The sequence below is a fragment of the Ostrinia nubilalis genome, chromosome 18, assembly GCF_963855985.1.
Source record: "Ostrinia nubilalis chromosome 18, ilOstNubi1.1, whole genome shotgun sequence".
In the NCBI taxonomy this organism is placed as follows: domain Eukaryota; kingdom Metazoa; phylum Arthropoda; class Insecta; order Lepidoptera; family Crambidae; genus Ostrinia; species Ostrinia nubilalis.
In genome coordinates this window covers 5,741,551-5,759,252 of record NC_087105.1, presented here as the reverse complement: position 1 = coordinate 5,759,252, position 17,702 = coordinate 5,741,551, and the positions used below count along the sequence as shown (strand labels likewise).

The 17,702-nt window shown below is 34.8% G+C and overlaps 2 protein-coding genes and 1 long non-coding RNA gene across 3 annotated transcripts in view; 2 read left to right on the top strand and 1 right to left on the bottom strand.

Annotated features, from left to right (window-relative positions):
• The window catches only part of LOC135080591 (DNA-directed RNA polymerase III subunit RPC6), a 52,390-nt gene extending 47,619 nt beyond the window's left edge, over nucleotides 1-4,771 (top strand). The window contains exons 2-5 of the mRNA XM_063975263.1: nucleotides 2,801-3,105; nucleotides 3,293-3,497; nucleotides 3,591-3,842; nucleotides 4,514-4,771. Coding sequence (XP_063831333.1) covers nucleotides 2,909-3,105; nucleotides 3,293-3,497; nucleotides 3,591-3,842; nucleotides 4,514-4,753 — 894 coding nt within the window. The 5' untranslated portion in view covers nucleotides 2,801-2,908 and the 3' untranslated portion in view covers nucleotides 4,754-4,771. The remainder of the gene's footprint in view (nucleotides 1-2,800; nucleotides 3,106-3,292; nucleotides 3,498-3,590; nucleotides 3,843-4,513) is intronic.
• Nucleotides 4,772-12,266: 7,495 nt separating this feature from the next.
• On the bottom strand, nucleotides 12,267-13,909 carry LOC135080587 (optic atrophy 3 protein homolog). The gene is made up of 4 exons (XM_063975258.1): nucleotides 13,675-13,909; nucleotides 13,427-13,595; nucleotides 13,199-13,341; nucleotides 12,267-13,117 (listed from the first exon to the last, which is right to left on the bottom strand). Exons 1-4 carry the CDS (start codon nucleotides 13,814-13,816, stop codon nucleotides 12,786-12,788), a joined length of 786 nt encoding a protein of 261 aa, XP_063831328.1. The 5' UTR covers nucleotides 13,817-13,909; the 3' UTR covers nucleotides 12,267-12,785.
• Nucleotides 13,910-14,814: 905 nt separating this feature from the next.
• The window catches only part of LOC135080586 (uncharacterized), a 19,664-nt gene continuing 16,776 nt past the window's right edge, over nucleotides 14,815-17,702 (top strand). Inside the window, exon 1 of the long non-coding RNA XR_010259040.1 lies at nucleotides 14,815-14,934. This is a non-coding gene — a long non-coding RNA (uncharacterized LOC135080586). The remainder of the gene's footprint in view (nucleotides 14,935-17,702) is intronic.

The following is a 17,702-nucleotide window of genomic DNA, read 5'->3' as shown; positions in this document are numbered from 1 at the left end:
ATAATTTGCACTTTGTCTAGACCCACAGATATGCAGCCGCCTTAGACAAAACGCACTTTTTGATCGAATCGAAAATCGAATCCGTCAAAACTCCGTACAAAAAGGGGCTTTTCGACCACTTTTCGACTGGTTTGCGATTATAATTTGCACTTTGTCTAGACCCACAGATATGGACTCTCTAAGAGTAGGCGCACACCGTTGATTTTTCGTCGGCCGATAGTTTAGGTTTAGTCGGGCAGTTGATCAGTATGGGCATGTATGGGAGTGCGCTTTGGCCGATTCTTCATACAAATTAAAATCGGGCACAACACAACTATCTGCCAACTAAAAATCAACGGTGTGCGCCATGAAGCTAAAGATGAAAATGGAGGCCACACTTGGAACAACAACTTGAGTCAAATACCTACTTATCTCTATCTCGCTCTCTGTGGGCCGACCTCTCTTTTTAGTGTGGATTGTAGTATTGCTATCTCCTTATTTAAATCTCCTAGTAAATTCTTCGAAATAGCCAATTCACTAACCAAATCAGAAGTTAATCAAATAAATAATTAAATATTTGAACTACGATTACCTAGTTAAATTAAAAATCACAAAATTGTCGGCCGTTTAGGCTTAATGTGTTGGCGAATCAGGGAATTACAATCCCAAATCCCAATTCCTGAGGAATCTGTACCGTGTGGCAACATCGGCCCGATCCGGCCCATCATGGCGGTTGTTTACTATTTTGTTTATTAAGCAGTTAATTTCGTTTGAGATTTTGTACAGGACATAATCATTGTTTTATCACAAGAAATGGTGCAAAATTTTGTAGGGCGTGGTTGCGGTAGTACGTGGTGTCCTGGAAGTGACTTAAGATTCCACGCGTAAGTGTTTATTTCGTGATTTCCGACATTGGATCATTGTAAACATTTTTCACAGTAATTTCTTCCTAAAACGTTTTATCAATATTTACACTTATCATTTAATGATACCTATGTCAAGAAATAAAGATTTTACCAGATTTTACATTGAGTTTCATTGACTTTGAGCAAATTTATATTTTTTGTTTATTTAGAAAGAAAGAGTCTGCCCACAGAGAGCGAGATAGTGATACATAGGTTGTGCTTCAAGTAGATATTCGGAGTGTGGCCTCCATTTTTATCTTTAGCTTTAAGGTGTGCGCCATGAAGCTACAGATAAAAATGGAGGCCACAGTCCGAATACCTACTTGAAGCACAAACTATGTATCACTATCTCGCTCTCTGTGGGCAGACTCTCTCTTTATAAATAAACAAAAAATATAAATTTGCTCAAATTCAATGAAACTCAATGTAAAATCTTTATTTCTTGACATAGGTATCATTAAAAATGATAAGTGTAAATACTGGTAAAACGTTAAGAAGAAATTACTGCAAAAATGTGAAAAATGTTTACAATGATCCAATGTCGGAAATCACGAAATAAACACTTACGCGTGGAATCTTATGTCACTTCCAGGACACCACGTACTACCGCAACCACGCACTACAAAATTTTGCATCATTTCTTGTGATAAAACAATGATTATATCCTGTAAAATTTTCAGAAATGAATTGCATAATAAACAAAATAGTAAACAACCGCCATGATGGGCCGGATTGGGCCGATGTTACCACATGGTACCGATTCCCCAGGAATTGGGATTGTAATTCCCTGATTCGCCAACACATTAAACCTAAACGGCCGACAATTTTGTGATTTTTAATTCAACTAGGTAATCGTAGTTCAAATATTTAATTATTTATTTGTTTAACTTATGATTTGGTTAGTGAATTGGCTATTTCGAAGAATTTACTAGGAGATTTAAATCAGGAGATAGCAATACTACAGTTCACACTAAAAAGAGAGGTAGGGCCACAGAGAGCGAGATAGATATAAGTAGGTATTTGACTCAAGTTTTTGTTCCAAGTTTGCCCTCCATTTTTATCTTTAGCTTCATGGGTGTGCGCCTATTCTTATCCATATCTGTGATGACACTCTTGACATCCATATCTGTGGGTCTAGTCAAAATGCCATCGCAAACCAATAGGAAGTTTTCACTAATGTCAGTCGCCGCGTCACCAGTAATTCGATTCGATCGGAAAATGGCAGCCAAAATGCACATTGAACCACCAACGACGCGGCGATATAAAAGTTCATTCAAAATCGAAAAAAAGTTAAAAAATGTCTATGACTTTGCGATTGTTTTTACTTTTTTTAGCTATTTTTTTTTAATTTGTTTCTTCCTTCTTTCTGCTCTCTGTTTACGTCTATGCTTCGCCGTCAAACTAACTGTCAAAACGACATCGCGATACGGATTTGTCAAAACAGCCTTAGGGTGGGTTGCACCATCTTAGTTTAACTTTGACAAACGTCTAAAATCTGTCAAACTCCATACAAAAAACTCCGGTTAACGTCATAGTTACGGTCAAAGTTAGGTGGTGCAACTCACCCTATTGGTTTTCGATCGAATCGAAGCTTATCACCGGGGTTTTAGTAATCGCAATGAAAATGGCGGGTGTTGCGATTCGATTCGATTTTGATTGAGTCTTAAATGCATGTTGGCTAAGCCTTTGTATGGTAAATTTCAATCCAGTCTTTCGATTATCGATAGGTAGGGCTTTGCGATTCGATTTTTTGCCGTTTGACTAAGCCTTTTTTGTTATCGACCTCTTTTGCGATTTGTTTATTTGTTTGCGACTGGTTTGCGATGGGTTTGCGATTTTAAAGTGCGTTTTGACTAGACCCGCTGTGCTCTTGACAGTTTGACTGACAGACACAATGAATGAAAAAAACAGCTGAGAGCGTGGAGGACAGAGTAAATTATTCGCACAGGGAAGCAAAATAAATAGAAGAACTTGGTACTTTGGTTTGGTAGTTACTGTGCCTGTGGTTTTAAATAATAGCTACTATGAGTGAATCATCAGAAGACGAACTTAAAGAGAAAATCTTAAGTATTGCAAAGAAGAATCCAAAAGGTATTACTGATAATGATATAACCACAGCTATACCCGATCTCACAGCAGCCGAACTTGTCGCCACAATCAACAAACTATTGCAACAGGGGTGTTTCGATATTTATAAACAAGGAGGCTCTTTGGTTTACAGGTAAATAGATTATTTGAGTAAAGTCCCAATTTATGTAGGTACCTACAACGCTACATTTTTTATTTATGATGTCATTAGCAACTCTCAAAATATGAAAGAAATTTCAAATAGGCTACTTTCACAAAATTTTCAGATTGTTAACTTTTTTTTTGTAAATACAAAAACTGTTCGAATAATTTCAATTTAGGTTAAAAGCTCAGTCAAGTAAACAAGCTGTTAAAGGAGCAGATAATGAAGAAAAAGTTGTATTTAACTTGATTGAAGAAGCAGGAAATAAGGGTATATGGATTCGGGATATAAGGAATGGTTCAAATCTTGCTAATACACAACTAACAAAGGTACTGAAGAATTTGGAGAGCAAGAAACTTATCAAAGCTGTTAAATGTGTAAATGTAAGTATAAATATAATTAAATAACATTCAAATCCAAGTAAATTTTACATTTTGTTATCATTACAAAAGACTAAATTCTTGATATGTTTATAGGCCTCCAAGAAGAAAGTGTACATGCTTTACAATTTAGAACCTGACAGATCAGTGTCTGGAGGTGCTTGGTACCAAGATCAGGACTTTGAATCTGAATTTGTGGACATACTTAACCGACAATGCCTCAGATTCCTGCAACAAAGGGCTGACAAAATAAAAAATAATCCAAGGGGACCAATAATTGGGAGAACACAATCATATGCTACAGCTGTAGAAGTTCAAAAGTATATAACGGATCTAGGCATAAGCAACGTAAGTATAACAAATAATTGTACCTAATTTATTTTAATTATTCATTTTAACTGTGGAAACTTTGTTGATTTCTGTCCTATTTTTTGTGTTTTGTACCTATATCAAAAGTGTTTGTTTTCCTAATTAAATATATAAATAAATGTAAAAACTAAAATTTACCTACTCTTTGGGTAAAAAACCCTAAAAAGACCTTTAATGCAATTTTATGTCATGTTAAAGTATGTTTAACACCTAATTCATAAAATCTAGGTGTTGTCCTCAAGTCATTGTTGCTGAGTATCTAGACCAGTGGTTCTTAACCGGTGGTCCCTAGAGGCATTCCTAGTGGTCCACGAAGACATCGTAATAAACAAGTGACGTGACGTGATGAGTCGAGTCAACACAACGCAAACGGCGCACTGTGCACAGTGGGCGAGAAATCGAAAAAAAAAAGTGGTCCCTGACAAGACAGAAATTTGGTAAAATGGTCCCTTGTGACTTAAAGGTTAAGAACCACTGATCTAGACCTACCATGCCTTTCCTATTATGCCAGAGGTTACAGGTTCTATCTCCACATTAGCTTGAGGCAATTAAATATGATTTTATAGTTATCTCAAATCCTAGACAAGTAAACAGGGACTGAAAATTAAAAGTAGGTACCTAGTACTTAAAGCAATATTTTTATTTTACAGGTAAAACTAGAAGTTGAAGATGTGATTACTATATTGAACACTTTAGTCTATGATGGTAAAGCAGAGAGTAGTGTGTACTCTGATGGCAGCAAAGTCTATAGAGCGATTGAGGCTCTTATACCATCTCCTGGCTTAGTGCAAGTGCCTTGTGGTGTCTGCCCATTAATCCACAAGTGTTGTTCTACAGGTCTTGTAACTCCACAAGATTGTATTTATATGGCTGAATGGTTAGAGCAATAAAATAATTACAAAAAGAAAGTTTTATTGTTTACACTTATTTAATATCACTTGGGTACTAACTAGTCAAGTCAAATCCACCCAATAACGAATTTCGGTATGTTCCTATACATATTATATTTGGAAATTCGGCGAATTTGGGATAACGATAGGTTAGGTATTTCAGAAATGACCAAGCAACCACAGTAAATATCTTTTAAAAAATGCACATACACATTAAATTTAGGCGTAATTTCTTCGCCCTTTTAGTACAGGGAAACAAGGTTGTAGGTATTTATTAATAATCATGTATGTATAATAATAATTTAATCACAGATTTCTGGGTGAAGTATAACATAAAAAAGTAAACAAAGTCCTAAGAAATCCTACTCACTACAAACAACAAATAAAATACTCATATATAGACTATACATAAAGGATAAACACATCTCTCAGCGTATTAGTAATAAATTAAACCAGGGATTCCAAGTTTTTAACACTTTTTGAAAATGTAGAATGCTACCATGTTATTTAAAAAAAAATATGCAAGTAGACCACACATGTTGGTACAATGTGTTATTTAGTTCCCAGTGGTTTATGTAAAGGTGTTTGTATGCATCATCGTAAAATTACTTATAACACCCAGACACTAAATACCTAATATATTTGCTAAGTGACTCAAAATTAACACTAGTGAATATTTTAAAGTAGGGTTCTTTTGCTTGGTATACATTTTATACAATTTGTTTACATAAATGCAAAGACAATTTAAATTTCAGTTATGTATCAAAATAAAGTACCTAAGTTATTTGGTAGACCTTTTCTAATATCTGCATAAAATTAAGCAAATAAGATAATAACTGGATATGCACACTGAGTAGTACTTAATCAAACTGATTGACTTCAAACAATTCAAACATTGTAATTTTTAGTTACCATGCAGCTAACAAATTAAAGTGCACAACATTCGAAGGCATATTTAACCACAGTCATTATACTATAATAGTATGAGAGGACTGACATACTGTTGTCTCTCAATTATTAAAAAGGAGGAGATAAGAGGTCTTTCGCACACTGGTTTTCAGTATTATCTACTCCTTTACTATTAAAAGTGCATTAGATATTGTTCTTTTAACATCACTTACACAGATAGCAACCTAAAAACAATAACATTTTGTCAAATTTGAGCATAACTGCAGGCCAAACCTAGTTTTGGAATATAAACAAATTTGCGGTCATCAAGCTTCCAATAATCTCACCTTTAGTGCTTGCACACGTTGACTCGCGGGCGCGGGCGCGGGCGCGGTGACGAAATATCAAACATATGTAGTGATTCCAAGTGTTCACGTACGAAACGCACGTGCGGTCTAACTAGCGGGCAAGCTAGCGACTGGCGCGCGCGGAGCGCTCGCGGTAATTTCTAGGCATGGAACATTTCATGAATAGCAGGTGAAAAATCATATGAAATGAATTTCATTAATCACACCTGCTATTTTACTTCACATAGACTGCTATAATTTCACAGTCAACGAAATCACGAATCACATGAATTTCATTCGTTCATTCGAGCGAAGTCCGTGAGCGCAGCTCTGCCAAGCGACCGAGCGAGTAAGAAGGAATGATTTGATCATGTGCGTGTTAGAAAAGGACGAGAGATGTGATGACGGACGAAACTGGGCATTTTAAATATGAACTTTAAACTCAAGGATGTAAGGTTTAGATTTCCTTGTCATGATTCGTATGATTTCATTAGATAGCAGGCAGATGAAATGAATGATTTTTCACTAGTCGCACGGTATTGATTGTTGCATACGTACAATGCTGTGAAACTGTTTGTTTTTTGTTGTGCGACATAAAATGAAACAGTTATCGTTCATATTTTAGCTAATTAGCAATCGTTCATCATAATTCATACTTCATTAAAAGTAGCACATTATATGAAAGAGCTACATTATAACACTGCGAATAAAAATCATTGCCTGTGAAATTTCGCATGTGAAATCGTATGAACAAAAATCATCATTTCATTGAATGAAAATGAATGAAAAATAGCAATCATTTCCATGCCTAGTAATTTCAACGCGTGAAGATGTTTGTGTGTGTTCATGTCAAACTAGCGGTGGCGCCAGTGGGTAGACACTTCTCATTCAAAAACTAGTCTCTATATGTAGCAATTGATATACAACCTTATCCCTTAAGCAATAAAGTGCATTTTGGATTGATTTCACTACAGCAGGGGAACCCGCGGATCAATACCACCATACTAAAAATAATTGTTAGTGTCCTTATGTTGGTAGTATTGTTAGTTTGACAAATGAAAAAAAATGTCTGTCAATTGAGTTTGAGTTTTTAACCGGCGAATTGATTCGTGTGAAGTTATTTTCTCAGATTTGGTGCAATATTACTGTAAATAAACTTTTCTGTCGTTTACGTTGAGTTGATTAAGTTCCTCCGTATCGGGCGTGATAAAGTTTGCTGTTCAGTGTTATGTTTTTTGTGAGATAGAGACTCTTTTAAATAAGCTGTGTTTCAACTTCTACAGAAGTTTAAACTCTTATTTACTTTTCTGTTTAATGGGTATGTTATCTACTTACTTGAAATATTAGATCTATTACAAATCTATTATTCATTAAAAACAACCCTATGTGATGAAAATGTAAATGTACTTTCAAAACTGGTAAATGCATGAACCAGGGCATTGACACTGGTTGGAGAGAAATTATAGGCTTTGTTTAATTAATACCTATTTCATTTTAGGCTTCTACTGATAATGGAGAGTAGAAACAACAAGAAGTGCGTTATTTGTAATAAGAGGCGAAGTCGTGGTGGATCACCCTTACTTTTGAGTAGGTTTCCTCTGGATTCTGACCGGTAAGTTTCTAATAACACTCATTTATTACAAGATAATTTTACTGATTGTGTAAACTTAAAGGCTGGGATTAATATTTTTAATCATACAGTAAATAACCATAACCAATTTTTAATTTCAGTATTTTGTTTCGTACTCTGTAAATGAATTGCATAACAATACTAAAAGAAATTAGTTGATGAATAAATTTCAGTTTGTTATTCTTTTTCTTTTCTAATAGGTATTTCTTATTTCAGTTGTCGAATGTGGGTTAAAAATGCTGGCATAGAAGACTTAGCATATGTACCTATTGAAAAGTTACACCAACTGAAGTTTGTTTGTGGTGGGCACTTCACTCCTGAATCCTTCAATGCCAAAGGAACTCGGCTGAAGAACTCAGCTATTCCAACACTGGAATTGAGCAATCCCATCTTGCCAGATGAAGTTTTGACAGAGTTTCCTCTTCATGTAAAAGACTCCAATAAAGAAAACCTCAAGACAGGTATGATGATGACTTCAATTATTTTTTTTAAATTTAATTTACTATCTATCAATTTTTCTGAATTATTTAGATGTCTTAATTAATTTTCTTTGGTTTCCAAAACAAACCAACTGAATGCAATTTAACAAGGTTCTTTCTTTGTAACCACAAACATGTGTTGTATGCTTATCAATAAATAATATATAATTTCAATTATTAATTATATCTATACTTTGTTACAGTTCTTTATGATCATTCATATTGCATTCCAAAGAAGTCAAATCCAGTTGAACGAGGTATGTTTATCTAAAATTATACTAATAATATAAAAAGGAAATATTTAATTGTTTGTTTGTATTTGATCGGCTCCGTAACTCGAAGCCAAGATAGCCTAAAGTGCGGGTTAGAACCCCACAGCTTGAATATTGTAGTAAACCCACTCGTAACACAATTTAGCTTAGAATGTGTGTTGAGTTAGAGGGACTTTAGTAATTTGTGTAATACAAATTCTTCAAAAAAAGTACCGGACCAATTTGAAAAATTTTAGGCAATCTACATTAATTAGCCAGGTCAGCTAGTTTAATAATATTTATAAGCTAGTAATTTTTAATGTGAGCAAGACATGTACTAGACTGATTGTACCCTAAAGTTGGGTAAGAACATGACATTTTATTACCCAATTCACATTTCATTATCTGCTTTCAGTTCCCCTTACAACTACAACCAAACAACTAAATTCAACATGTTTGGGAGCTGTGGATATACCAGATTCTGGTATTTCTGCGAAAACAACTTTTGAACCTCTTCCTTCTACTTCCAATGCACCAGAACATATGACCTATAAACCCATTACTCATGGTAAGTGTACAAACTAATTATTTACCTTCTAAAATATGCCTTCCCTCAAACTAAAGAATGCCACCCTGGATGCGTTCTGCAGTCTGCAGTCAGGTCAAAATGAACTTATATGTACAACATTCTAGGTTTCTGTACATTTTATATTAATGCGATTTGACCGTGCGGATACGAACAAAGAACGCAAAGCACACGTGACTGATTGCCTTATCACGACCACTTACAGATTGTCTTGACATACCCGCAGACCGCATCCAGAATGCAGAACATTAAAACCTCTAAATGCCTTTAATTTAATATTATGTCATTGTTATTGAAGGTGGGCCCACGCTTCATATTTTATGAGAAGAGCTATCATTATCCTGTCTTTGCATTTTTTTAAAACTTGATAATGATTGATTGATTTGGAAATAATATGTTTCATAAAACAACAAAATAAATTTTAAACTTATTTGCATATTTATAATATTTCAGATGATAAAAACATTTGCCATCAAGATGCACAGGCAGAAATATTAGTCCACAGTTATAAAAGACCTAAGAAAAACATTGAAATGAAAGGTAAGATAAAACATACCTAATTTAAAAAACTAAGTAAAATTGCTGATTAATTAACCAATATTCAATTCAATTTGCTTTAATGTTGTTTTTTTTACTAATGGAAATGTTTTTATTACAGACACTTCATCAACATTTACAATTAAAGAGAAGAGGCTTTGGCGACAGTTACAAAATGCAAAAAAAACAATAAGGAATATAGCGAAGTCAAGAGTGAATTTAGACAAGTTAGATTCGGAAGTGCTGACATCGTTAGTAAAGGATGTAGTGCAGAATAACAAAAAAAAGTCACAAGGAAAAAGGTGGACTTTAGCCAACAAAATATATGCTTTGGCTATATTTAAACGGTCCCCTAAAGCATACCGCTATATGCAAAAGCTGTTTACGCTACCAAGCACTAAAACGCTCCAAAGGATTTTAAAAAATATACCAATGGAGCCTGGTATAAATAAAAATATAATTGATATGTTAGAGGCAAAAGCATCAAGTATGCCAAAGGAAAATAAATATTGCTCGTTAATATTTGACGAGATGGCGTTAAAGAAACGGATAATTTATAACGAAATTGCTGATAAAGTGGATGGCTACGTGGATTATGGAGAGGGCGAGAACATGGGACGAGAAAAGAAAATTGCAGACCATGCGTTAGTGTTTATGATACAGGGTGCTAAACATAAATACAAACAATATATTGCGCACTATTTTGTGGAAGGCACAATATCAACAGCAAAACTGGCAAAAATTATATCGGACATCATCAAAAAATTAAAAGAAATCGGATTTATGGTTCTAACAACAGTTTGTGATCAGGGATCTACAAATATAGGAGCTCTTAACATGTTAAAAAGAAACTGTGGACAAGGCATAGATAGCAACTTTTTCTCTGTAAATAATGACAAAATTTTTATAATCTATGACATCCCTCACTTGTTCAAATCATTACGAAATAATTTCTTTAAAAGTGGAAATATGTCTTTCGATGGAAAAATTGCACAATGGAGGCATTTGGTAGTTGCAGAAGAACACAACAGAAATTTTTTAAATTTTAAAAAACTGAATAGTACCATTGTAAATCCAACATTCAAAACTAAGATGAGGGTGAAGTATGCTGCGCATGCTCTGAGTAATACCGTGGCAGCTATTTTAAAAATGATGGCATGGAAAGAAGTTTCTGATTGCAATGATACAGCATTTGTGATTGAACAGTTAGATAAACTATTTGATTGTACAAATGGTCCATCATCTTTAAATTACGTAAAGAAAGGGATCCGGGAAAATGTTTCCACATCAAGTAATCACATTGAGTCTTGGACCTTTTATACTGATAAGTTAAAAACCATAAAATTTATAACAGCAGAAAACACGATACTAAAAAATGTTAAATGCGTAAAGGGATATCAAATATCTATCAAATCCTTAAACGATATTTGGGAAAAGTTAAAGAATGAAGGGTTTAAATATATGAACCTTAGACAGTTTAACCAAGACTCTCTGGAAAACTTATTTGGAATCATTAGGCAACACAGTGTAACCAATAGAAATCCCACTATCACGCACTTTACTGCAGCGCTTAAAACAAGCATGGTTACTGGGCTGAAAGTGCCTCATAGCAGAAGTGCTAATTGTGAAGCAGACAACAATAAACATATGCTGGAATATAAAGACATTTTAAAAACTAATTTAAAAACAACAGAAATAAAAATTAATGTTCAAGATTCCACAGACACTGAATTTTATCCTGTGTTGTCTATCCCGGACCCTGAAAACTTAGAACAGCCCATTGAAAATTTGTGTAGCCTTGAAAACCAACCAGTAGTATATGTAAGCGGGTATTTAGCTGCCAAACTATTACAGAACAGTTCTTGTTTAATTTGTGAAGAGTGTTTGAGCGTGAAAACTCCTGTTGACAATGATTTGTATGCATATATATCTCTTCGCGAATGGTGGCATGATAAAAAAAGTCTCGTTTATCCAACAATTCAATTATGTACCACCGTAAATGAAGCTAAACAATTTTATCATGACCATATTGCCGACCAGATATATATGGAAAATGTTGGAAAATTCATTTTCTTAATGTTGAGTACAAATTGTAATTTTAGTTGGTTTAAATGTCAACAACATAATAAAGAAATTTATGATAAGATGTTTAAAATATTAAGTTACCTTTTTCTAAGAAAAAGTTGTAAAATCATTAATGACAGCTTCATAAAAAGTGAAAACAATTTTGCTGACAAAAGTAAAAAAGCACAGCAACAAAGCATTGAAAAGTAATCTTGAGGCTGAGGTTCGATCAGCTGATAAGAAAATTAAAGATGTTTATAAATAAAAATCCTATTTTTTCTTAGAAAAAGTTGTGAAAATAAAAGTTTACAAAATTATCATTTCTGTACTTTGTTATAATTTTCAATAATTCCTCATGCCTACAACTGCTATGTCATGTTCAATACTTATTGTAATATACCTATTTTATTTCGAAATAAATAATTTACGTTACAAAACTTCGTTTTACTTACACATAGTATAAAATAAAAATAGTAATCATTAAAATATTGAAGGTTCCTATACTAGATATCGATATGCAATTACAACCCTAGCAAAGTATCGATAATCGATAAGTTATTACGAACGTCACTAATACTGTCAGAAAATAAGGCATTATGTTGGTAGCTCCGCCTGTAGTTTGTGCGGTTGGTAAAGATTTGCGGGTCGTTCTCTAAAATGCATATGTGTGCGTGAGCTCAAAAAATATCTATGGAGTGCCGTCTCTTACTCTTTTATGCTCTTTGGGTGGCGCGCGCGTTTCACTCACGACGTCAGGTAAGTTCAACCAGTTTGATCTTGTCGCTAGAAACGATAGCACGTTTTTATCATGTCGTTCAATACAGAAGAGTTTATTAGTGCTATTCAGGCTAGAACTCCTATTTGGCAAAGTAAGTCATCATATGAACAGAAATGTTGTTTAGTTGATAACGATAATATTAATTAAATTAAATAATAAAGAGGAACCTTGTTTGAATTTGATTTTGATTGAAAATTATAAATTACTTACTAAGAAAATCTTTTTTTTAAACTCACCTTATAGTTACAAAACACCAATTCTAATTTTTAGCATCTCCCACTTTAGGTATGAATTTTCGGTTAAAAATAAAAGATCGTCGTCCATAATTCGACCTCTGACAATACGTCACAATCGCGCGAACGCCTGGTCGTCAATATGAACACGAGCTCGCGACGTTACCCGCGCCCGCGCCCGCGCGTGCCTACGTGAACAAGCACTTACAGTGGATAATGCTTACTAAGTACTTACAAGTTTAAAACAAACTTTTAAAGTTGTTTTCTATATTGTATAATGTTGCAGACAAGAGTGCAGGCTCTCTTCTATATTGTTGTTGTTTTCCATCAGTGTTGTCTTCTTTCTTAGCACCATTTTCAGGAAAAAGAGAAGTAAAGACATCCATTTGTATATAGTTCAGAGACTGAAGAATAATTCCCATATTTGGATATGGTGTATATGTTGAAATGTTTATTTCTGGTTGCCTTACATTGCTCATATTTTGCGGTTTAGGACTAGATGGTGGGGAAGTTGGAGGTGGCTGAGAAGGTTCATTAGCAATTGGAGGAACTATAACAGGTTTCTTGCCACCTAAAACAAGTAAAAAGGAGATTACTAAAAATGACAAAATTCCTTTTATTATAAAATTTATTAGTGTGTATACCTACTTACTTATGGAATGAATTACCCTTTCCATTTCCCTTAGCTGTGTTTGCTGCTGTTGCACTGTGAAGTACAGGTCTGTTATAGTACTTGTAATATGGTTCATTTCCTCTGCTCGCTTAGCTTCCTTTGCAGTTTCTTTTTTACTTTGTCTGTAATCATTTAAAATAATTCAGTCAGTTTATAAACTTTGAGTTATTCAAATACAATTCTCAAATTATCATCCAAACATATAACCTGTTATATTCAAATATAAGCAATCCAGCACCAATAACAAAAATTACTGTTTCACCAAGAAGATTGGCACCCAACTCAATGGCCATTTCCTGACTCAGGACTGGTATATTTACAGGTTTTCCGAGATTGAGAATCCACATTTTTGCCTTGACTTCACACCAGTTGTAGACTGCAATAAGAGTTAAATATTTATTAAAGTACAACTAAGTATTGTAAGTACCTAGGTATTTTTAAAATCATTCACTTACACTGAGCGGGAGGCATACAAACGTAAGTTCTAAAAAATGGATTACTTTTGGCTCGCTCTTTACAGACATTTGCGATTGGTTTACTTATCTGTTTAATAAGAAGTACAGACAATTTTGCAATGGGAAAAGCGCCCACGACCATCGTTTATTTTGAAGATCTTTAAAACTAGAAATTGGAAAATTATTACAACATACATAGACCCTCCTACGCCATGAATGTCATTAATGTCAAATGTCAAAAATGTAGGTAGACATGATTATTTTTAAAACGAGATTTACAACTTTAGAAACTCATCCATACAGCCAAATATAAAAAAAATACCATAACTAATAGGTACATATTTGTAAAAATAAATCTCCACAACTTTATTAAAACCTAAGGGGTCTAATAATAATATCATAGTTTATGGCTTAGGTGTAAGGCTTTAATATAATCTAAGGGGTTTAAGGTCATTAAATTAAGGAAAATAAAATCTGAAAACTGTATGGCGTAATGCCTTTTCCTACAAAAGGAAATATCGAACAAAATAAACTAACGTCAGTCGGCCATATTTATTTTTATTTACCAAATTGCTCAGTGTTGCCATTGCTACGGCAATTGCCGTGTTCTACGGAAATTGGACGAAATTTAAGGGAAGTCTACGGCCTACGGCAGCAAATCTATTACCGTAGCAAAATCTACGGCAATTTGCAAAGGCCGTATTTTACTAAGTGCCAAAGCCAAAAATTTTAAAAATATAAATGTCAATATCTGGCTGGGTATTCCCCTTATAGGTTGGTTCCATGTCGAGGTACAAATTTAGCTTAGCAGTTGCGGGTGGCGCTAGTGTATTTGAATAGTTCCTTCTTTTGTCCGCTGCCATTATTATTTAGGTCAGGGTGAGGAAACTTCCATAGTTCCATACAACGCTCATCCAAGTGAAACTTGCTTCCGGACAGATTTAAATTTTATTAAAATGATGATAAAAAATAGTTTTGGTTGACTTTTTATTAATTAAAATGATTATAAAAATTAAAAACAAAAATGTATTATTCAATTTATGTGCTACGGCAGCCGAAGACATCCTTTCCTTAGAAACACGGCAATTTCCTCTACCGAACACGGCAGTCAAAAATTAGTCGCTGGCAACACTGAAATTGCTCAATGCTCAGTCAAATTGTCACGTTGTCAATAAAATTACACTGAATTACACTGCCATGAATGAAGAATCTAACTTATGTGCGAATACATGGAGTCGCATTATCGAGCCTATAAATAAGGTTAGCGAATTCAATAATTAATGTAAAATGATTTTCATTTATATAAAATACCTCTCTGGACCATAAGGCGATTAGAGTCCTCAATCCGCGCCAAATGGGCATTTTGTAAAGCCTACTCCTCTTTTACTGCTGGATAGAAATAGTTGAAAAAAATATAATATGTTATACAACAGTTCAAGGACTACATTTGTGACGTTTGAATTTTCGCTACGTCTCTTTGTTTTGGATTAAAAAAATAAATACGGGACATCGATTTTTTACTTAAATTCCCTACTCCTCCGAAACGGCTATGTTAATTTAAAAGATTTTTGCACGAATAGATTAGGAATTCTTTAATCTTTAAATGACACGTTGCGTTTTTCAATCGAACATTACTTTCATTCATAAATTTTACTTTTGATAAATTCCGAACGTTTTGCTGTTGAGGGGGCCTTCGCGGGGTGCGGGCGGCAGTCGGCCGCTGGCCTTCAGACGGGGAGGTTGTGTCACTCGCTGCAAACTGACATTAGCGATCAAAATGAATTTTTTCTTTGGCTGAGTGCCACCACCTGACGTGACCTAACTTTGACCGTAGCTTTGGCGATAACCGGTGTTTTTTGTATGGAGTTAGACAGACTTTTGACGCTTGTCAAAGTTGAAATAAGATGGTGCAACCCAGCTTTTGTTCGACAATCTGGGGGCACGGCAGTGCCCCCACCAAGTCGAGCAAAAAAGCGGCACGGCCGTACCATCCTTTTCTCGAAGCAATTCAGGCCATTTTCGACCGCCTGTAACTTCGTTGTGGATAAAACTAGAAGGCTGAATTTTCATTAGCTATGCAGGCATTGTAAAGACACGGTATATTTAAAATTTCATTCAATTTGAACCAGTAGTTTAAGAATTATAACGGGTCAAAGTTACTTAATTTTGTCACTCACTGACTGACTCACTGACTCACTGACTCACCGATCATCAAAACTCTAAGGCACTTCTAGCAGACCTAGAAGCTTCAAATTTGGAATATAAGTAGTGTTTGGTGTATGAATCAAGGAAAAACTAAAATATTTGGGGGCACGGTAGTGCAACCGCCAAGTCGAGTAAAATTTTTCAATTTCGGTCCAGTTTTCTAGATACATAACTGCTGTCTACAAAATACAAAAAGAAATGATATTTGGGGGCACGGTAGTGCAACCGCCAAGTCGAGTAAAATTTTTCAATTTCGGTCCAGTTTTCTAGATACATAACTGCTGTCTACAAAATACAAAAAGAAATGAGATCCCATCAAAAACAATACTTGTAAAAAAAACCAAGTCTCGCAACTCAGTTGTTCTACGGTAAAAAGTTGTGAGATCCATGTAATACCAAGTCCAGGCCAGGAAATCTTTAACGTTTTACATAAATATATTGACTTGGTCATCGCATGAAAACACGTGTAAATAAAATTATTTAGTGCGATGGCCAAGTCAATAATTTATGTAAAACGTTAAAGATTTCCTGGCCTGGACTTGGTATTACATGGATCTCACAACTTTTTACCGTAGAACAACTGAGTTGCGAGACTTGGTTTTTTTTACAAGTATTGTTTTTGATGGGATAGATTTTATGTCAGAATTGTTCATAGAGTACGTGCAGTCAGACGATACAATTGAATTATGACGCGCTCAGACGCTATTTTCTACCCATTGAAGTAATATTACTACGTATAGAACAGACATCGCGAACAAAATATGTACAGTGCGGGGTGCGGGGCGGGAATTTGACGGACAGCTGTCAGTCAAATCCATGACTATCAAGTTTCATAATTTATGGCGATAAAATCTGCACCAGAAAATGTCGTACTTCATTGATAGGATTGCACGAATAGTGACGTTCCTGCGGTCGCCTCATCATAGACATTGTGAATCGATTGTGAAAATAAACAAATCGGCTAAATTGTGTTAAATTTTCATGGTGCTCAATAGCAAAAAGGTTCAGCTACTTACATTATTTTCTTTTATTATATTGTGCGTTTCCTGTAATGTAATCTAAGCTCCCCTCCCTTAGACTAAAATTAGCCCTCCTAGACAAGTGACAAAACGTAGCAGTTGAAACATTCGAAATCACTTCGCTCTGCCGTTTTTTGGTGTTAGTTACTTCACTCTGTGATGCGATTTTAAAATTACAACTGGCGATTCCGAATTCACAACTAAGGGGACTGAGGCTAATCGTGTTACTTGTGCTACAAGTGCGTATGGGCTTCATACTGATGCTTAAGCCATTAATTATTTTTCTTCCCGATTAAAATCTAATGTAATCGATAATCGCCTTGAGAATCGTTAACTGGTATTTTCTAATTCGATAAAAAAATTACCCATCTCTAGTTTATCTCTGTCATCCAACAGCGCACGAAATATTATGAGTTATAGATAATGATACCATTACAGAGGCGACACTTCGTTTACGTTTAGTTTCTGCCTATTGAATTGGATACTGTAAGGAAACATCGTCATCATCATTTTAGCTACTGGACGTCCACTGCTGAACAAAGGCCTCCTCTAATGATTTCCACATCGCCCAGTTGATAGTGGCCTGCACCCAGCGTCTTCCTGCTATCTTCAGTCAGTCCATCTTGAGATTTTAGAAAAATTCCCACTCGTAACGGTAGGAACAAAGCTAGGCATGACCCACGCCTTCATTCCAGAACCAATAAAATAACTGAAAGTCAGAAACTTTCAGTTATTTTATTGTCTCTATTGTTAACTAACTCAGTGGTTGAGTACACGTATAATAGCTGTGAGGTAGAAGTTACG